This window comes from Chlorocebus sabaeus, chromosome 10, assembly GCF_047675955.1.
Source record: "Chlorocebus sabaeus isolate Y175 chromosome 10, mChlSab1.0.hap1, whole genome shotgun sequence".
In the NCBI taxonomy this organism is placed as follows: domain Eukaryota; kingdom Metazoa; phylum Chordata; class Mammalia; order Primates; family Cercopithecidae; genus Chlorocebus; species Chlorocebus sabaeus.
The window spans coordinates 95,933,149-95,956,263 of NC_132913.1; the positions used below are offsets into that span (position 1 = coordinate 95,933,149).

At 35.5% G+C, this 23,115-nt stretch overlaps 1 protein-coding gene across 1 annotated transcript in view; it reads left to right on the plus strand.

The window, feature by feature from the left end:
* The window catches only part of PTH2R (parathyroid hormone 2 receptor), a 94,718-nt gene that overhangs the window by 25,518 nt on the left and 46,085 nt on the right, over positions 1-23,115 (plus strand). Inside the window, exons 2-8 of the mRNA XM_007966070.3 lie at positions 1,828-1,930; positions 10,877-10,987; positions 11,100-11,221; positions 15,720-15,817; positions 16,710-16,899; positions 18,082-18,235; positions 22,864-22,924. Of these exons, the coding sequence (XP_007964261.1) occupies positions 1,828-1,930; positions 10,877-10,987; positions 11,100-11,221; positions 15,720-15,817; positions 16,710-16,899; positions 18,082-18,235; positions 22,864-22,924 (839 nt within the window). The remainder of the gene's footprint in view (positions 1-1,827; positions 1,931-10,876; positions 10,988-11,099; positions 11,222-15,719; positions 15,818-16,709; positions 16,900-18,081; positions 18,236-22,863; positions 22,925-23,115) is intronic.

Consider the following 23,115-nt stretch of genomic DNA (forward strand, 5'->3'; position numbering starts at 1 on the left):
AAGGGGTGATTTGAAATATTCACCTTTGATAATTGAAGTTAAATTTCTCTGAATCAAATGTACAGTTCTGAAATTTGGTCACAATTTACATAGTGTTTTCTAGGATTGAAGTAAAAGGAAGTAACGGTTTAACTGAAAAAGCAGCCAGGAAAAAAACAAAACAAAACAAAACACTTCAGTGGTGCCTGACTGTTTCTAGAGGACGAATGGGAAGGAGTCAATTTTTCCTGCTGTGCCCACTCAGAGACTCATCTGTTTCCAGTTCATTCTTTCTTTTTGATATATGAGATTTTAGGCTCACTTTCAGTGTATCTACTTATAACTCAGAATCTGTGTTGTATTATATTGATAGATAAACTCTGGTATATATTTCAATCCCCCAAATTAGTTTTTACTTATTCTCTCATTTTCAAAAAAAATCATTAGAATAAGTTTGGGCATTGAGCTATGAATATAATCCAGAAATCTCCAAAACTATGTATCTGACTATTCACTGAGCGTCTGTTTGTGCTATAAATATCTTAGAAAATAATACCCAGCTGCATCCATGTCCCTACAAAGGACACAAACTCATCCTTTTTTATGGCTGCATAGTATTCCATGGTGTATATGTGCCACATTTTCTTAATCCAGTCTGTCACTGATGGACATTTGGGTTGATTCCAAGTCTTTGCTATTGTGAATAGTGCTGCAATAAACATACGTGTGCATGTGTCCTTATAGCAGCATAATTTATAATCCTTTGGGTATATACCCAGTAATGGGATGGCTGGGTCATATGGTACATCTAGTTCTAGATCCTTGAGGAATCGCCATACTGTTTTCCATAATGGTTGAACTAGTTTACAATCCCACCAACAGTGTAAAAGTGTTCCTATTTCTCCACATCCTCTCCAGCACCTGTTGTTTCCAACCATCATTCTCAGCAAACTATCACAAGAACAGAAAACCAAACACCACATGTTCTCACTCGTAGGTGGGAACTGAACAATGAGATCACTTGGACTCGGGAAGGGGAACATCACACACCGGGGCCTATCATGGGGAGGGGGGAGGGGGGAGGGATTGCATTGGGAGTTATACCTGATGTAAATGACGAGTTGATGGGTGCAGCACACCAACATGGCACAAGTATACATATGTAGCAAACCTGCACGTTGTGCACATGTACCCTACAACTTGAAGTTTAATAATAATAAATAAATTAAAAAAAAAAAAAAAAAAAAAAAAAAAAAGAAAATAATACCCAGCTAAGCATCTCCCAAACTGTGAAACAAATTAATGTTTGTTGTTTTAAATCACAACATTGTTTTGGGATGTTTTGTTACACAGCTATAGGTGATAAATACAGATTGTTTCCTCTTTAAGTTTCTGTTCCTCTGGAACCAACCACTCTTGGTACTAAATAAATTGTATCATGTTAGATGGAAGCATAATATTGCAGGAAATTAATTTTTTCGTTGTATATTATTTTTATTTTTAGTAGTATATTATCTCTAATATAAGTTTTTTTAGTATTTTTTCTTAGTATAATATCTCTATTTTATTTTTTCCTTAGTCTATTATCTCTAATGTAGTTACCTAACTATATTAAAATTTTCTTACTTCTGGTATGAGATTTTTTAAAAGGCTAATCAGGTAAAAGTAAAATTATTCTAAAATCTTACACATTGATGGATTTTGAGTTTTGATTCAGATAAAGGACTATTTCAAATAGCTTGATATCAAAACTCATTTTCAATTAGATTAGAAGGTGAAATAATGAAAGCTTGCATCCTGACTTGGAAAAACATGATGAAAATGTTTGTATTTTGTTCATTTCTACAGCTGGATTCTGATGGCACCATTACTATAGAGGAGCAGATTGTCCTTGTGCTGAAAGCGAAAGTACAATGTGAACTCAACATCACAGCTCAACTCCAGGAGGGAGGTAAAGATGCCAAGAAAATTTGCTACCCTTGTGCCTCCTATTCGTTCTCATAAAGATTGCATATTTCCTTCCTTCTTTAGTGCTAGGGAGATCCTTATCAGTCAATCCACATTTCCATGTGGAGGGGTGTACAGCAGAATAACAACACTCTTTTCATCTCTACCCTACATGCTTTTCCTTCCCTGTGGAAAAAGTGACTTGCCTGATAGTGGGTTTGAGAATAGCAATTGGGCATGTGCACATCAGTCTGTCCCTTAGTCCTTTCTTCAGGGTTTGTCTGCCTGTAGAGACCATGCATACTGATTTGCCCTTGAACATGCAGTAAGCTTGGAGGAGTAGGCTCTGTCCCTGTGGACATTGCCTCTATTATAAAATATGAAGTTCAAAATCTACTTCATACTTCTCTAAATGCCAACAAATAATTGTGATTGATTTCTCAATTGTTTATGATCAGAGAATGTGGTCTGCATGACACTGAGTTTTAAAAATGTGTTGGGACGGCCAGGCGCGATGGCTCACTCCTGTAATCCCATCACTTCGGGAGGCCGAGGTGGGCGGATCACCTGAGGTCGGGAGCTCCAGACCAGCCTGGGCAACAATGGTGAAACCCCGTCTCGAAACCCCATCTACTAAAACCCCGTCTACTAAAAATGCAAAAATTAGCTGGGCACGGTGGCGCATGCCTGTAATCCCAGCTACTCAGGAGGCTGAGGCAGGAGAATCGCTTGAACCCGGGAGGCGGAGGTTGCGGTGAGCCGAGATGGCGCCATTGAACTCCAGCCTGGGCGACAGAGCGAAACTCTGTCTCCAAAAAAAAAAAAAAAAAAAGTGTTGTCAGTTTTGATAACGTTCCATGTGGTCTTCAAAGGTATGTATGTCCTCTAGTTCCTGAGTACAGTGTTTCATAGTGTCCACTAGATTAAGCTTGTTAGTTTTGTGGTTCGTATATTCTGCATCCATAATTATTTTTAAAATGTGCTTGACCTATTATTTTCTGAGATAATATATCTTAAAATTTATGCTACTATGATGATGAATTTTTCAACTTTTCATTGAAAAATTCATTGGATATTTTTACTTCATATATTTTGAAAATATATTATAAGGTTATTTAAGTTTAGAAATATTAGATTTCTTGGTGAATTAAACCTTTTGTAGTTATGCAGTAGCCCTCTCTATCTCTAGGATACTTTTCCTTCATATTTAAAAAATATGTACAATTTAAAATTACTATATTTTAAAAAATTTAACAACACTAGTTTGCTTCTTTCTTGGTTAGTGTCTGCCTTGTATATATTTTCCGATCCTTTAAAAAATGTTTCAATTGTGACAAAATATACATAGCATTAAATTTACCATTAACATTTTTTTCATTGTACTACGCAGTAGTGTTAAGTATATTCGCATTGTTGTGCAATCAGTCTCCAGAAATATTCCATCTAAATTGACACTCTGTACCCATTAAATAACAACTCATACTTCCTAATTCTTTTATTAACCTTTTCTGTATATTTACATTTCAGGAGTATCTTTTACAAACAGGACACACATAGAGTTTTTCTTGTTATCCATTCTGATAATCTTTGTCTGTTAACTGAAGAATTTAGCTCAACACTTTAATTGTAGTTACTAATATACAGTATTTGAGTTTAATTCTAAAATCTTATTTGGGCTTTCTATTTCACCAGCTCTTCCTCTGCCTTTCCACTTCCCCAGTTCCAACTCTCTCTTGGATTGAGTGAGACCTTTTACTCATTTTATTCCATCCCCTGCCACCTGCAACTAGTATGGAAGATATGTATTATATTTAATGCTTTTAGTGGTTATCCTAGAAATTTTTCACATATTTAATTTCAGAAAGTTTAAAGTTTATCATTCACTTCCTTTTTCCAAATAATGTATATAGTTTGAGATACTTTTTTTTTTGCTTCCAAATTATATGCTTTTTAGCTCTGCCTTAATTTTGTCTTATAATTTTTCTTCTTTGAATAAAATATCCTTTATTTATTTATTTTTGAATCTTTATGTTAGAATATGTTTACAGTGATCTAGTTTTTTTCTGTTGGAAAATGTCTTTATTTCAATGTCAACCTTGAAAGGTACTTTTTCTGGACATATGATCCTTGGTTAAAAATTATTTGCTTTTAAGATACTGTTTTTTTTTTTTTTTTTTTCTTGCTTCCATTGTTATTACTGACAAATCAATTCTCAGCCTTTGTTGGTGATTAGCTTTTTCTGTCTGGCTCTTTTTAAGAAATCTTTAACATTGATATTCTGCAGTTTCACTGTTTCTAGGTATAGATTCACTGGATTTCCTGAATCTGAGTATCTGTATCTTTATTCAGTGATGAGAATGTTTTAGTTATTTTGCCTCTAAAATTTTGCTCTCCTTTATTCTCTCTTTTATCTCCCTCTGGAACTTTAAGAAGACGAATATAGGACCTCCTCATACTGCCCTTTGTGTGTCAGTGTCTTATGTATTTTCCTTTTCTTTGTTTCTTTACTGCTGTTTTGGTAATTTCTTCAAATATATTTTCCAGTTTGCCAGCTCTTTGTTCAGCTTTGTCTAACAACTGTTCAATCCATCCATTAGTAAATTTTCATTATATTTTTATTTTCTGAAGTCTTCATATTCAATTTTGATAGTCTCTTGCTCCTTCAATATTCTTTCAAATTTCTTTCAAATTTCTTTTTTTCCCTAGACATGCTTTACATGCTGCATATGATAATTGTAATATCTATAGACTTTGCTGGTCAATGCTGACTACCACACATGGTAGCTTGTTTCCTTGTGTGTCTAATGATTTGTGATGAGTAACTCATGAGGTTCTTGTTTAAAGTGCATTTCTTTAGAGAAAATTTGTGTTTGCACTTGCAAGGTGCCTAGATAAATTATTGACCTAAGTCCATTTTAAACTAAATTTAGATCACACATGAATATGGGCTTGTGGTTAGAAATGTATAGAGAAGAATTCCCCCTGCTCCCACTGTTTTCTATTCCAACTCCAAATGTAGCCAAGAATGATACAAACCAATCTCTTTCTGAAGGATGGTTTTATTTCTTGTCCACCCACGTAGTGGGAGAAGTGTCATCTTTTGAGGATACTGACTTTCTACAGGGGTCTCCTGTTCAACTTCTCCACCCTATCAGGCCTCAGGCTCTTCTTTTGTTACCTGAACACCAAAACTCTAAGTGAACAGGGTAGTAGAAGCCTCTAAAGTAAACCCCAAATGTAGAGCTTGCTGCTCCTATATTTCTGGTCTATAATCTATTCATTTACTTTATAGCCAATTAAGCCATATTTAAAGAAAGAAGACTTTTGCATTAATATAGCCTTTGTAGATATCTTGTACTAAAAGGAAGCTTTCTGAATGACTAGTCTAGTAGTATCTGAAAAGGGAATCACTCATGCAACTTCTAAAGAATGCTGATCCTAATATCTTAGATATGGAAATCTAACAAGGGGATACATCATCATGAAAAATTTGAAAGCATTATTATCTATGATGGCTGAGTAAGCAGTTTTCTATGAAATCTTATAAACCGTTGAGCTAGAAGATATTTCAGAGATCACCTAGGCCAACATTATCATTGTCAGTGTCCCTTTAACAGTTCAACAAATATTATTATATGCCCAGAGTGTTTTACTTCTGTTGTAAGCTCTGAAAAGTATGAATAAGATTCTGTCTTTTCTCTGTGGGGTTAATGGTTTAATAGGGAAGGCAGGCATCTTTCAGAATGGTGTATAATTTTAAGAACAAAGGTATTTTAACAACTGTAGAACCACTGAAGATGAATCTTAATCAAGGAAGGCTTCCTGAAAGAATAATGATCTCATCTTAAAAGTAAAGAAGTAGTTAAAAGTAAAGAAGATGTGATGAGGGGAAAGTAAGACTGTATTAGTCAAAGTTCTCCAGAGGTACAGAACTAATAGGATATTCATATATATGAAAGGGAGTTTATTAGAAAGAATTGGCTCACATGATCACAGGGTGAGTTCCCATGATAGGCCGTCTGCAAGCTGGGGAAGAAAGAAGACAATAGTGGCTCAATTAACTTCAAGAGCCTCAAAAACAGGGAAGCCTTCAGCCCATGTCCAAAGACCCGAGAGCCCCCAGCAAACCACTGATGTAAGTCCAAGAGTCCAAAGGCCTAAGAACCTGGAGTCTGATGTCCAAGGGCAGGAGAAATGGATGGAAGCATCCAGCACAGGGGAAAGATGAAAACTCAGCAAGCCAGCTTATCCCACCTTCTTTCCCCTGCTTTGTTCTAGCCAACCGGAGGGTGCCCACTCTCATTGAGGGTGGGTCTTTCTCTCCCAGTCCACTAACTGAAATGTCAGTCTCCTCTGGCAACACCCTCACAGACACACCCGGAAACAATACTTTACCACCTATCTAGGCATCTTTCAATCCAATCAAGTCGACCCTAATATTAGCCATCACAAAGACATTTCAAAAGAGGAAATAGGATGGGCCAAGATAAGCAAGTGTGCATCAGTCACACACCCTATGAATTATACAAAAAAGAATAAATTAACTGGTTGTAAACTTAGGTCACACCTAAAATTTGTGAAGATGCAAATGATGTGAAACATGTAGATGAATAAATACTAAAAGAGAAAAAGCACTTTTTTCAAGATCCTTATTTGCATGGAGATCTTTTTCTATGCAAATAAGACAGAATTAAATGTGGTCAAACTTTGGTTTACCTTTCAATTAAAATGTCTAATTATAGATAAATTGACTCAAGTGCTCTTTACTTTAAAGTTGTAAAACACTAGAATGACGTTTTGAATTCTCTAGCTAATTTAAGGAATTTTAATTTTTGCATTCTTCTAAAATTAAGAGATGCATATCAAAATATTTAGGAGTGAGCTGTCAGACTGTCTATACTTTGAAAATCTGTAGCAAAAAATAAATTAGATTAACTATTGCAAAATATTAGCAGCTGCCAATTCTAGGTTATGAGTATATGATTTTGTTTTATTTATGAAAGATTTTTAATAAAAGAACATAAGAGCATAAAAGTTTTCCTAATGTTTATGAAAGAGAGAAAAGGATATATAAATGCAAATATTTCAGCTATAAAACTATTCAAGTACTTAAAAAACAAAGACCAAAATATTATTGATCCAAAATATTATTATTTCAAGTGTGGTCGCATTTTATTTGAAAAGCGAAAAACATTCTCCAAATTTTAGATTGTTCTGTGTAAATGTCATGTTTTGACAAGCTTCACTCATAATTAGTTTGTCCTGGCACACAAAAATAATTATAGAGTTATAATTAATGGTACTAATTTATAAAGAGAGATTGGGAGTCATTAGTCAATTAATTAGATCCTTGCCAAATAATGCAAGTGTTAACTCACATTGGATGGCAATGATGATCAAGGAGAGAATGCTAGTTAAGATCTTTATTTTTGGCCGGGCGCAGTGGCTCATATCTGTAATCCCAACACTTTGGGAGGCTGAGGCGGGTGGATCACCTGAGGTCAGGAGTTCTAGACCAGCTTGACCAATATGGTGTAACCCCATCTCTACTAAAAATACAAAAATTAGCTGGGCGTGGTGGCAGGTGCCTGTAGTCCCAGCTACTCGGGAGGCTGAGACAGGAGAATTGCTTGAACTCGGGAGGCAGAGGTTGCAGTGAGCTGAGATGATGCCACTAACTCCAGAGTGAGACTCCGTCTCAAAAAAAAATTTATATTTTCTATGTGAGGTTCATGGTGTCTTCATTTTTTTCAACCTTTTGTGAATATTCACTACTGTCTTTGTCAAAGAGCAACCACAAAAATAAGCATGATCTACAGAAATATTTTGGGAGACTGTTGGTTTTCTAAAAATTGGGCAGCATGTCCTTGTGTGTACATGTGTGAGGTGGTATCTTGTAGGGAACGAGAAAAACTGTCCCTTTTAGAGTAGGAGGAAAAAAAATTTTCATAGCAGTTTTAAAAGTATATAATTATAGAACAAACTGGCCATTGGCTTTTGCTAGAAAATAGCACATGACATTGCAGCATACATTTTGGAGGGATAGCTAGTTGCCAAGAAATAAGAATGTGTGTCCAGGTCCAATTTATGTAGAATACACAATAGATACTGGGCACATACTTACTTGCAGTCCAGATATATAAAGACATGTGACTTATTAATGAAAAGGCAAATTGAAAGATATCAAGATACAATGTTGAGGGCAAAGTTGTTGGAAGAGGTGGAGTCATTACATTCTGTATAAACGAAAATGAAAACATACAAACAACAAAGCATATAATGGTGGAAAGAGAGGCAGGTGGAGCTGTGCACCAGAAGCAGGAGCCATTAGGATAGGCTCCTGCCTTGCCTGTGATATGTAAAGCTCAGGCTTTTATTATGTGAGCAAAGCAAGGCTTTTTCCAAGAAAATGTTTTTGGAAAGACATTTTCTTTTCTTATTGCTTCAGCAATGCACAAAGCAAATCAAGTATTTGTTTCTGTGTGATATGGTGGACACTAAGAAGTTAATTTCGGGTTCATAACTGATTTTTTTTTTTCTGTAGAGGTGAGTGTTTCTGTAAGGTTCTGTTATGCTGACTGTTTAAAACTGAGCAAATAACTTGACAACATGAACATTAGCTAGAACAAAAATCTTCAGCACAGTTAGTATAACTGGTAACTAAAAAATTGAGAGAGCTATAATGGGTAGTACTTGTGGTGGCAAGTAACTTCTACCCTAATACCTGCTGTTGTGCCTATGTATGCTGTGTCACATGGCAGAAGGGACTTTGCAGGTGGAATTAAGGTTCTGGACCTTAACATGAGGGAGCTTATTTTGGGTTATCTGGGTGAATTCCATGTGACCATATGGGCTCCTTAAAGTGGAAGAGGAAGACAAAAGAATCAGAGTTGAAGCAGAAAATGAGAGAGGAGGAGAGATTAAAAATGTGAGAAGGACTCAACCTGCCTTGCTGACTTTGAAGATGGAAGAAGGGGGCCATGAGCCAAGGAAAGCAAGCAGCTTCTGGAAGTTGGGAACAGCTCTCAGCTGACAGCTGACAGCAAGGAAATGGGGACCTTGGTTCTATGTCTGCAAGGAGCTGAATTTTCCCAACCACCCAAATGAACAAGGAGAGAGATACTCCCTCAGAGCCTTCAGAGAGGAATGCAGCCCTGCCCAGCCCTTGATTTTGGCCTCACGGGTCTACAAGGAGAGAAACAGCTGAGACCAGCAGACTGTTGACCTACAGAAATAGTGAAAAAACACATTTCTGTTATTTTAAGCTGTGAAGTTTGTGGTAATTTGTTACAGTAGTGACAGAAAACTAATACAGCAGTCATTGAAGGTATCTCTTTTTGAGAAGCTGGGGTATAATTTGGCTGACAGGCTGTCTTCCTGGAAGTTCAGGCCATCACTAATCGAAAGGAGTTCTGTGAGAGCACGGAGAATTGACACTGAATATTTGTTAATCCTCCACCAAGTGCCAGGTGCATTCCAGGAATGTGGCTAAAGCTTGAGACAAAACAGGCAAAAATCTCTACCCTCAGGTTTCTTAAATCCTGTGACTTAGGAATATAATAACACAATAACACCCAATACTGGAAGGTGATGAGAACTCAGGTGAAAAATACTGCAGGAAAAGGTATAAGGAACATTTTGGGATGCAATTTTAGATGAGTGTGTTTACTCAGAAGTTGACATTTGAGTGCAAATATATAGGAGGTAAGGGAATAAGTGTGTCTGGGTGAGAGGGCAGATTCTGTGGGCACTTCAGGCCTTATAGAAATTTATGTTTTGAGATGGGGAGCTGTTGGAAGATTTGGGGCTATTGTGTCAAAAATAAAGGAAAGAAAGTGTGAAGCAGGTTTACTGTGCACTAGTTACCAGCTTGTCTGAGTCCAGTGAGGCAGAATACCCAGCGCATGAGATATATGAAACGGGTTTATTACTCACAGGTAGGCAGCAAGGAACAACAGAAGCCTAGGAGTCCTTGGGAACTGGTGCTCCACAGTTTGGGAAAGCTGCCTGGGCTGGATGGAATCTCAACTGCTCATGACCTGTGTGCACCACAGCAGAGGGACCCCACAAAACAGCCCAACCCTGGTTATATACCTCAGGGAACACACAGTGCATGGGGCTAATGTCTGGAGACATCCTGTTCCTGGGAGGGCCTGCAACGGAGCCTGGACTGTTCCAGGCAGTTCCTCACCCCTTATCTCAGCATGTTGCATTCCCAGCACATTCTACAGTTATTCTTGAGAACTACAAGAAAAGGGGGCAGGGAGAATTGGGTTCATTCAATGCCACCCAGAGAACTGTCCTGCAGAAAGAAATGTTGGAATCAGGAGGGCCAGTCCTGGACTGTTGCACTCATTCAGGTTGGAGATGAAGTGGCTTGGACTATTGTGGTGGCAGTGGATGTTGTGGGAAGTGATGAAGTTCTGGATTCATCTTGAGAAGAGTAGAGTTTATGAGAATGTGGTTTGAGATGAATGTTAGACTCAAGGAAAAGTATTGGTTAAAAGATAAACCTGAGTCTTGGGGCTTGCCAGTGAAGTGTGCTGCTTTAGGTGTTACGTTCTTTAAAAACAGTTTTCAAGAATCTAGTGTAAAAATGTAGCTACAACTACGATGGTCAGAAAAACTTCACCACAGAAGTAGTTCACAATGATTTCCAATGTTTCTTATAAATTAATTGCTATAGCTACCATAACTAGTATGCTGGAATGATTTGAGTATTTTTGATGTATGCAAAGCAAATGTTCCTATGAATGGGCCTTTGATGAAGCCACACAGATGAATTTTTGGACATTTGCATCATATCTATCCTATCTAGTTTCAAAAACTACCAATTTTTTTTTAATTTTGCTACAGACAATGACCTAAAATTTTGTATTTTGAATGCATTTGTTCTCTGGTTCCAACTACATTTTTCTTTGCTTATTTGCTTCAATTTTTTTCTCATTAGAAGGAAATTGTTTCCCTGAATGGGATGGACTCATTTGCTGGCCCAGAGGAACAGTGGGGAAAATATCAGCTGTTCCATGCCCTCCTTATATTTATGACTTCAACCATAAAGGTAGTGAATTTTTATGTAATGATTAATTTAAAACAAACATTTACTTGTCCTTTTTCTTGGTAATAGATTCTAAGGGAACTGAGCAATCTCAGCATCTTTCATGTCTTTACAGGAGTTGCTTTCCGACACTGTAACCCCAATGGAACATGGGATTTTATGCACAGTTTAAATAAAACATGGGCCAATTATTCAGACTGCCTTCGCTTTCTGCAGCCAGATATCAGCATAGGAAAGGTAATGGAATTTTTCTATTTGTGAATTCCTAAGGGAAAGCAGAATAATGTTTTAATGCAATTCTCAATTGCCAACCATTATATATAAAAACCCTCTTATTCCACGACACAAGGATCATAAAAGATAAAAGCAATGTTGCAATCCTTTCAGATGCATATCAATCATTCTGGTATTTTCTATAGCCTAGAGCTACCGGACTGAGATACATACATCCATACTTATATCTGTGTGTGTATTATGTTTATTATGTTACATTACATTGTTTACATTGCATTACATTATGCTGTATTATGAATAAAAATCCCAGTAGGTAGTTAGTAACATGATTCATGATTTCTTCTTAGTTACGTATGAATGGCTACATCTCATCTGTATGTTCCAGAAGGACCTTTGCATTTTAGAGGTGTATTTTCCACCTCATAAGATTTACCAATAGATGATTTCATTAGCATATAAAAGATTAGAGTTGTAGGATTAAAGGGGAGCAAGGGGCGTCATATAATTCTTCCAGCACAATATATTAATTTCAAAGATGTGAGTCAACTGAGAACCAGAGATTAGGTGTTAGTCAAAGTGACATAGCTCGGTGACAACAGGGTTTAAAGTAGAGCCCTTACGTCCTAATTTCACATCAGGGCTGTTTCCAATATAGAAATCATATGTAAACTTTGGGATATTTTGGAGAGTTACTTTTAAGTTATAAAAGTTGGTTTAAAAGTCGTGTTTAAATTTGTACCACTTAGACCTCGTGAGTAAAAATGCATGATGATATATGCATATGATGCTAAGAGTTAATGTGATAAATTAGCATATAAATGACCTTTATGAAAACCCTGAGAATAGTCCATCATACAAAAACTCTTCAAATTTTTGACATATTTCTTTATATCTGGTGATGTTTTGGGGAGGTAGGGAGGCAGAACAGCAGCAAGAGAAGTAGTGAGTTGAAGGTTTCTTTGTTTGATTTTGCATTAATAGAACTTCCTGTCTTAACTTTCTACCTTAATGAGTTCTTTAGGAATTGGCTGAAAGACTTTCAGTTATCTGTTTAATTGTTGAAAAGCTTCTTAGATAAAATAAGTCAATATGAGGAGATTGTTAGGTACTCTACAATGGAACTAACGTCAACATTCAGTTAAGCTAAAATGCTTCAAAATAATTTCAGTCTCATTGATAGAAATAAACATTCACTGATACTTAGTGTACTCTGTGATTATCTTTATTTTTGCATTACATGATGAAAAATGCAAACCTCTCAGAGCTGTTAATGGCCATTAAATTAAATCATGGTTTTATTTATACTGAACTCTAATCTTAAAACCATTTTCTGTGATTACTGTGTATTTTAAGAATAAAAATAACTAAAGATGGTTGATGTACTCAATATATGTATTAGTTTATGTAAAATGATTTAAAAGTTAATAGAAAATTTGAAGAATCGTGTTAGTATAATTTAATCTCCTTAATTAAAAACACAAAGAATGTTTTCTATTGTTTGTAACCTTTAAGTAATAATTTGGGAAAACCCAAGAAAACAAAATATGTCTAATAAGAACACTAGATATCTCCTGAAGTTTTGACACACTGTAGGGCAAAATGGTATTACTTATTTATGAGATATAAATTATTAATAGCTAATAAAATTTTTTTATAAGGAAGGAAAAGCAAAAAACTAAAAAAGTGTACATTTAGAATAAATGCCACAAGACTAAGATATTTTTGAGCACTATTTTTTTTCTCTACATTTTCATATAGTTGGCATGGCAAAATGAGATAATTATTTTAGTAAAAAAAAGGGAAGAAATTCTAATGATAAGTGACAAGATTATTAAATTTTTTAGAGTGTGGTATTTAAAACAGTAGCATACCGTAGAAACTACCATATAATACATCTCCTATCCAATGGCTAGATGTACTTTTGGAAAGCAATTTAGCAGTATATATTTAAAAACTTCAAAGGAATCATATTTTTTGATCTTATAAATTTACTTCTAAAATCAAGCATAAGGATTTAGAATGGGGGAACTGAATGGGAAAAAATGTTCATCAAACAAATAATTATTATAATGAATGTTTCAATGAGTTTAAATTTCTAATGAAGAACTGGTTAAATAAGCTCAAATGTATGCATATAAATGTTATATAGAGTTTGCAGCCTTGGGCAATTATTTTGTCTCACAAAAAATTCAGGAATAAACTTATATATAAATGGAGAATGCAGATGCTTAAAATAATAGGTAATATTTCACAGAAATAGAATGAAATGAAATACATGAAGTACTAGCTGGGCATGGTGGCCTGTGTCTGTAGTTGCAGCTACTTGGGAGGCTGGGGCAGGAGTTCAAGATCAACCTAGGCAACATAGGGAGATGCCATCTCTTAAAAATAATAACAACAACTTCAAGATATATGTGAAGTACATGAAGTATTAACAGTGTTTCTTTCTGATTGGTTAGAATTTGTAAGATTTTTTTTTTCCTCCTCTCTTTTATATTTTACACATTATTCAAATATTTTCTATGAAAAGTTTTACTATTTTATTAAGAGAAAATAATAAGTAGTAAATAATATTTTTTAAAAAGAAACAAGAGGCAAAGTCTTCCTGCTTCCAGTCAGATTGTAGGCAGTTGCAACAATAAGTTGGGTTAGATGCAAAATTAATAATCTGTAAAAATGAGTTGAGGATACCAAGAAATCTAAATGAACTAAATTCCGGAAATGGGCAAGCCCTTCCTATGAGAGAAGGGACCCATGGCTGCGTGTATCCCTAGGACCACAGTAGAAGGGGAGAAAACAGGCCATTGAAGGGGATAAAGAGAAAAGAGACAAGCTTTTATACCAACTTTTAGCAGACAAGGGCTGGCATAAAGGCTTAGAATCCCAAGGAGTAAGCCCTAGTCTTAGTGAGCTATGATCCACCAGGCAATTCTTTGCTGTGAGGTCTTAAACGAGTGCATGGGGAAAGTATGCCAAAGGCTGGGGCAGGCAGAGGGCTCAGAGAAATTCCTTGAGATGTGCACAGGGCTCTCACAGAGTGAAAGGCAGCAGTTGGCTGAAGGCATGGATCAGGACAGAGGAGCTGAGAGGCATCTCTTGAGGCACATGGGGCCCTCGCTAACTGCATGACTGATGCAGCCCACAGGCCAGGAGAAGGGCAGGGAAGCTGAGAGAAATCTCCTAGAGATGCACAGTTCTCACTAAGCTCAAGGCAGCAGCCAATTGCAAGACCAGGCCCCTGGAAGTTCTGACTAATGACCTTCAAGGCGGGGTTCCCACAAACCCCTCTTTAGGCTTGATTAATTTGCTAGAGCAGCTCACAAAACTCAGAGAAACACTTACATTTACTATATATTATTATAAAGGGTATTTTAAAGGATACAAAAAACAGCCAGGTGAAGAGACACATAGGGTGAAGTCTGGAAGAGTCTGAAGTGCAGGAGCTTCTGTTCTGGTGGAGTTGAGGTGCATCACCCTTCTGGTAAATGGATGAGTTCTTGTTCACCTTCCTGAAAGCCTCTGTAAGTTCAGCTGTCTAGCAGCTCTTTATATCCCATTTTCTTGGCCCTTTTGTGGAGACTTCATTGGATTGGCCTGATTGAAACATGGAAAACCCTTGCTGGGTTTCCCCATTCAGTCTATTAGTATTAGATTATATCCTTTTTGTCCAATCACATTTTTACACCATTGTCCAATCTTAAAAGATCCCATACTGTATAATTCTACTTATATGACATTTATGAAATGACAAAATTATAGAGAAAGAAAACAGATTAAGGGTTTCCAGGTGTTTGGAATAGTGGAGAGGGGGAGGTGTCACTATAAAGGGTCAGAACAAGGGAGAACTTTGTGCTGGTGAAATCATTCTGTACTTGATTTCAGTAATGGTTATGAAAATGTACATATAATAAAATGACATAAAACTATAAATATGTGCATTGCATCAATATTAAATTTCTGGTTTTGATATTTTAGTAAAACTATGTAAGATGTAAGCTTTGGAGAATACTGGGTGAAGGGAACCTGGGGCTTTTCTTACACTATTTTCTACTTCTTTTAAATCTATAATTATTTTAAAATGAAATAATTGAAAAGGAATGAACCATTTATACAGGTAACAATATCAATGAATATAAAAAACAGTTTGTTGACCAAAAGAGTTTATACTGTATCATGTAATCCTATGAAGTCTAAGAGTAGCCAAGAAGTGTATGAAGTATGTGAACAGAGAAAGCTAATTTGTGGTGACAGATATTGAACAGTGGTTTCCTGGGGGTGGATGGTGGGTGTTTTTTTGACTAGCAAGGGGCACAAATGAACTTGGTTTGTCAAAACCTATCAAAATGCTCACTCCAGATATCTACATTTTATTGCATTCTAATTACAGCTCAAAAAAGTTAAAGAGAATTAGAAATAAGATTCCAAAAATGACATGCTATTTCTTTGCCAGTTTATTGGTAAAATAGTCCTATATCATACATGACCATCTCTTCCCTTGCAGCAAGAATTCTTTGAACGCCTCTATGTAATGTATACGGTTGGCTACTCCATCTCTTTTGGTTCCTTGGCTGTGGCTATTCTCATCATTGGTTACTTCAGGTGAGTGATGCCCATCACTTTCTCCGTGAAGGGACACATTCTCTTTTCTATCCAGAGAAGACATAGTGGTCTCACAATGTTTTCCAAATGTTTTCCTCAAATGCAAGTTTTCAAATTCAGCCTAATGTTGTTATATTATTTGACAATTAATTTTTCATGACAAATTCAGGGTTCTTTGTTTAAAAACTTAAAGCATCAAAGTAGTATGAAACCTTTAAGCCAATAAGTATGTATTGCAGTATATTTGTTGCAAAGTGAGACAGCATCTAGTTGAATGAGTTCCCAAGTGATTTTGGTGCTATTGGACAAAAATTCATCTTAAATAATCCCCCAAATTATTGGATATCAGCACATAAAGAAACAATATTTATTGTTTTTGTTATGGTTTATTTTTTATACACTTTAACATGTGTCCAATTCCATTCAACTTAATCTGAATCATTACAAAATTTTGAGCACCAATTCAGCCGGCCCTTCATATACCGGGATTTCACATCCCCAGATTCAACAGACTATGGATGGAAAATACACAGGAAAAAAAAAAAGTTTGGTTATGTTTATACTGAACATTTACGTACCTATTTTTGGGGTCATTTTTCTCTAAACAACACAGTATAACATCTACTTACGTAGCATTCACATTGTATTTGGTATTGTAACTAATCTAGAGATGATTTAAAGTAACAAGATGATGTGCATAGGTTATATGCAAATACTGCAGTATATCATATAAAGGACTTGAGTATCTGCAGATTTTGGAATTTGTTTGGAGTCTTGAACCAGTCCCTGCTGGAGGGGAGCAGGCTGGCTGGTGGTGGCAGCAGTCGCCGTGGGTATTTTCCCCCATTTTAAATTTTATCCAAATTTAAATACTGAATATTTCTCTCCATAGACGATTGCATTGCACTAGGAACTATATCCACATGCACTTATTTGTGTCTTTCATGCTGAGAGCTACAAGCATCTTTGTCAAAGACAGAGTAGTCCACACTCACATAGGAGTAAAGGAGCTGGAGTCCCTAATAATGCAGGATGACCCACAAAATTCCATTGAAGCACCTTCTGTGGACAAATCACAATATGTAAGTGTTTTCACCATTTTCTCTCATTACTAATTTGTATAATATTACAAATAAGTACAATTTTACAGTCCACTAAACATATGTTAACTTGCTTTTGCTTATCTCTGAACTAACTAAAATGGATTATCAATTTGTATAGTGATGTTTTCTCCCTCAATTCTGTCCTTTCATGTCTAATCAATCATCATTTTATTAAAAGTTATTGGGTTTTTTCCTCAAGAATATTCTGGAATGGAAACTGCAAAATGCACAAGATTGGAATGGTATTTGGTGTAGGCACCACAGTAACTGTCATGGGCCCCACCACTTTCGAAAGTAAAAATTCCATCAGCAAGCCTGAGATTTAAAAGCTCATGATATTTAGTCCCTTTATTAAATACTCAGTGACTTGTTCCAATATAAAATTTTATGTTACTTGATTCTGCTCTTGAATGTCCTGGTGGTAGTAAGTAGATTGATCCAATGATTCACTCAATTAGATCACTGAAGCAATATATCTGGTATGGTTAATTGTCTTGATGGTGTGAATTAATACCCCATCTGGATCTGTGCCTTTGCCCTGTAACTTAATAATCCCTGCTGATTCTGATTCTGGGCTGCCACTGTGACTTGCTTTCTCCAACAGAAGGAAGTGGAAGCAACAGTGTACCAGTTGAGAGTAGACCTCTAATAAGTGAGCCTAGCCGAGATAAGCCTAGCCCAGATCAGATGAACTACCCAGCCCATCCACAGATATATAAGATATGTTAAATATTTACTGTTTAAGTCACTAACTTTGGGGGCAGCTTGTTTTGCAGCAATAGCTGCATAAAAAGACCAAAATAAAATAAATCCAAGCTAGAAATATGGGTAACATTCTCTTCTTTATGCTTTTCTATATGTTCCTAATTTTCTGTGATGGTCATGTATTATTTTTATAAAGTGAAAAAATTGAGAAAAGGTGATTTTTTGGGGTAACTTCTTAAAGGAAAAACTTATTTTAAGAATAGAATCAAGTTCATGTCTCGAAAAGTGATGCATTAAAATAACTGTTTTGGCCTCTCAACAGTTTTGACTTTACTGTGTAAAGGAGACATATTAGCCTGAAAAAGAAACTGAAGACTTGGTTTTTAGTGGTCTAATCTTGGCATCCAGTACAACGAAGAGTTCTAATATGATGTAATTCTGGTTTATTTGTAATAGATCGGGTGCAAGATGGCTGTTGTGATGTTTATTTACTTCCTGGCTACAAACTATTATTGGATCCTGGTGGAAGGTCTCTACCTGCATAGTCTCATCTTTGTGGCTTTCTTTTCGGACACCAAATATCTGTGGGGCTTCATCTTGATAGGCTGGGGTAAGGCATTTATATCTCCATTCCTTTCAAACTGGGTGATGGATATGATGACATTCTGTCATGCCCATCGTTAGCATCCCTACAGCAATTTTCCTGAAACAATCCCTCCCATTCTTATTTTTATCTCCCTTTCTTTTATTCTGTTCTTAGACAAAAATAATTAAGATCAAGTCTGTAATTCTCCCAGTGGTGACGAACTTTTAAAGTTATTTGTGGTTAGTGTCCTTAGACCAGATTCTTGAGAGGATTCTTTGGAGGAAATGTAAGAGAACTCATTGTAAGCCATACACATGTAAAACTAAATGTCAGTGTTCTGCTTTATCAATAATTTTATCTTAAAAATTTTTATTTTTGAATTTCTAAGCTATAATGATATATTTTTGGTTTGTATTTCTAGATCATATGATGAGAGTGCCAGAAATGAATTTGTAGGACCATCCTGACCGTATTTAACAAATACAAATTACAAACTAATTGCATGGACTTACCATGTGTTTTAGAAGGAAATTATTCAAATTACTTTTGGCATAAGTAATTAAAAAAGTATTCAGTTCTCATTCTAAAAATGATTTAGCAGTACAAGGGGGATTACTGGGTTAGGCACTGACTCAACATGACATAGAGAGAAGAAATTGCTTGTTAAAAATTAAGAGAAATTAAAACTCATATGTGGTTAAAATTGAGAAGAGGTTGGAGATTAATAGTTGCAGATCTCAATTGCTATTTTAATATTTAAATTAGGAGGTGCTCAACATAGGAAAACAATTCACTAAGTAGCTCATAACTAAATTTGAAGGTTTTTTTTCCTCTCCAAAATAAGAATATGCCTTTGCCTATTTTGCCTTAATTTTTTTCTTAACAATTGAAATGTGAAGTAAAGAATGCTGAACTTTCTGCTAGCTAATTAATAACCTTTAAGAAGACAAAGAAAATCAATTTACTGTTATACTTTATTATGAAATAATCATCACATTTAAAGTTGTATTTTTGTAGACAGCTCATCTGTTTTAAGTCTCTTTCTTATCTTTGACTAGCAGTTATAAAAATAAAAAAGATAATATTTTGCTTTTTTAGGATCCTTTGGAAATTTTCTTGACAGTTTGTGGTAGTTTGCCTTCCTTCAAATCAAAATTATATCTGTGTACCCACATACTTATTAGGAGTTGGAAAAGGTGTTGATAGAAAATTCAATAATGAATGTAGACATTTGTTTATTTGGGTTATATTTTATTTTTCGAATTTCTTCATCATTGCTCACACTTTAATAAATACTACTGTTAGTCACATTGTAGTGATGTGTGGAGCTACACTTATATTGATTGTGATGATCCTTTCCTTTTTAAATGTTTTATTATTTTATTTCTTATTTGTTAGAGATGCGGTCTTATTATGTTGCCCAGGCTGGTCTTGAACCCCTGGCCTCAAGCAATCCTCCTGCCTTGGCCTCTCAAAGTGCTGGGATTACAGGTGTGAGCGACCGTGTGCAATCTGATTGTGATGATTCATAAAAATAAATTGGAAGGAAAGGAAATGACAAGCTGGAGAAGAATAGGTGTCATATCTGACCTTTACTAAATTAAGGGCAAATATTTAAAATGACTGTTTTTACATTTTTTTATTATGAAACAAGATATATAGAGAAGCAAAGGTGAATACTAGTGATAACTCTTCCTTTTCTTTCAACCAAGCACATTGTTAATTTTCCCCATCCTTGTCTCAGTTTTCCCATAAATAAGGTGCTTTATTCTTAGTTCCATTTTATTTCAACTACACATTTTCCTCTATTTTAATTCTGTATATAAAAGGTAAGTCTTTTTTTAATTGTTACTAAATATGGTAATTTACTTCTATATTAACAGCCATCCTTAATTTTCAGCTGTCAGATGAAACACCAGTATGTACATATCATCATATAACAGCACCTATCCTAGTAATACCATCTTACATAGAATATTTTCACATAATGTGTTCCATGAAAATAATCAGGAGATGGTCCCACACTCCCATTTTATTCCTTTTATAAAATATCTTAATCCAGCAAACATTTTTTGATCATCCACTTGGCAGTAAGTGTTTAAACACAGAGACATGTGTTAAAGTCTCCCACACAAGATACATGCACTCTGACCCTTCAAGTTATTTTTTTTGTTTGTTTTCTTGTTGTGATCATATGTATCATATTCAACATTTTAAATGTATAGTTATTTAAAAGTTAAAGTTTTGTCTTCACAAAACTTATTTATATTGTATTGACATGTCTTATGAAAATAACTCCACTTTGGGATGCTGAAGCAGGCGGATCACGAGGTCAGGAGATCGAGAGCATCCTGGCTAACACGGCGAAACCCTGTCTCTACTAAAACTACAAAAAAATTCGCAGGGCGTGGCAGCGGGTGCCTGTAGTCCCAGCTACTTGGGGCGGCTGAGGCAGGAGAATGGCGTGAACCTGGGGGGCACAGCTTGCAGTGAGCCAAGATCGTGCCACTGCACTGCAGCCTGGGTGACAGAGCAAGACTCTGTTTCAAAAAAAAAAAAAAAAAGAAAAATAACTAAACTTTCAGTAAATGCACATATTGGATAACATTTAAATTTATATTAAATTTACTTAATTTAACATTTAAATTTAAAATAACATTTACATGTCAAGTATTTTTGCCTTTATTTCTGTGTTCTAGATTATGTAACAAAGTCATATTAAGACTGGTGATCAAAAATCCTTAAAGGATCCCAAAGTGGTTTTCTGTTCTTTATTCATGATAGTCTTTATGCTAGTGTTACGCATAAGATTCTCTAAGAAGATGAGAAAAGCCAATTCCATAAAGACATAGTGCCTATGTATGATATTTGATGTAATTATCATCTAAAACATAATGCCAACTCAAGAACCATTAGTAAATATTGTATAGAACAGCATTCAGGAAGTGCCTGATTAGAAGACTGTAAAGGAAGCAGAAGAGGCAGATATAAGAATGATAAAATGTGAAAATTGATGAAAGACAGGCAGACACTTTTTGAAGATAACTAAGACAGAACAGCTGAGGGATCTGTGTCAGGCCATATGGTAGGATCTATGCCAGGCTGTATGGTGGATTTATATCTAACCATCCTACCAGAAGCCGCTGTCCCCTCCCCATTACACAGTATCACTTTTATTTATTCTTCATAGCACCAACTGAAGTTGCTTTGTTAATTTTGACCGCTTCACCAGAATATAAGTTTTAGAAAACAGGGATATTGTTTATTTGTTCATTATTTATATGATTTAGAACAATCTTTGATACATAAGTAGACACTTAATAAATGACTAATGGAGAAATGTGATAGATAGATAGATAGATAGTTAGATAGATAGATAGAATATGCAAACTGAACCTAAGAAATAACCAGAATTAGGTAGATCTATTTTGACAAAAAATTCCTAGAACACAGAATTTGAGCAGATTAAAAAAAGAATAGTGTAGAAACAAGAAATAAAATTGGAATACAGAATCATAAAATTCAGTAGAAGTAGCGACAGGCTGAACTTAAGTTAGATGGTCACCAAGGAGACCAAAGACATAATTGTGCATATCATTATTTTCATCTTTTTCTGAAAATTTTCTTTTTCTCAGCCTATTTCTTTGTTCACTTTGTTGCTAAGAAAGAATATCTAAAAAATTACAAATGTGTTTTTTTAAAGGTAAATAATTTAAAAGTATGCATGATAAAAAATGTTCTTGACCAAAATTTTGTTTTCCCCTTTTGTAAGGTGCTTCCTTGATTCTAAAATGTTTTCCTTATGGTTTCTGTATATCCTTTATTTAAACCTCTTTCATAAAGGCCACATAAGAAAAGTCATCTCTTAAATCTTTCAGTCCCCTACTGCAGTGTTCCATAAAAGTTATGGTTCATGATTTTGCGCTTGTGTGATGTCAGAGTTTAAACTACAACATGAGCTGGACAGTGAACTTTTACTGGAGGGCAAAAGAAAGTTGGTATACTAGATTTGATGTTGCAAGCCCAGAAGGTGTTTGGCACTTATGAAGGACAAATATCTCAATTAGAAGACTGTAAAGGAATGCATGAAAATGCATTCCTTTTAATTATGCATGAAAATGCTTCTATCTTGTGCCAATATGAACTAAAAGAAGAGACTAAACTGGTTAAAACTTCCTGATTTTTATAACTTGCCTCTGTAGGCCTTCTACTTTTAAGATGAAAAAGTTCTAAGTTTTTAAAACAACAGCATCCCTCAGCTTCTCAGGAGTCTCTGTTGTTGCTTCAGTCCTTGAGAACATATGATGGTCAGTGTGACACGAGTCAAAGTCAAATGCGCTAACCATTGCCTACTTCTGACCCTAGGAACTTCACTCTTCTCCAAATATGGCTTTTCCCTACACCCCTCAAATAAAAATTAGGCCAGTTTTATCTTCAGACTAGAGGAACAAATAACATTAATATTCTTGATAATTTCTCAAACTGACACGATTGAAAATTAAGTGGACTTTTCTTGTTCACATATCAGAAATTTTCATGTCTATTTTTCTCTCTGAACTGCTAGTAGTATATTCCTATGTATGGTGAATTTGAGGAAAAAAATCCCTTAATCTTAAAATAAATCTAGTCTCTGAATCATTTTCTGATTGCAGGGTTTCCAGCAGCATTTGTTGCAGCATGGGCTGTGGCACGGGCAACCCTGGCTGATGCGAGGTGAGTGAAAAGGAAGAGGAAAAGAGAGAACCTCAGATGTTCTCAAGCCTCAAGCTTCCTGCTCAGAATTCACAGTCGCTACTGTTCTTGATGCCTTTGCTCTTTAGGGATGCCACAAAGAAAATTACCTTGATGCAATGGTAGCTTCCAACACATTACCAGCAAGCTGTCTATTCCAGAGGTCATGGAGC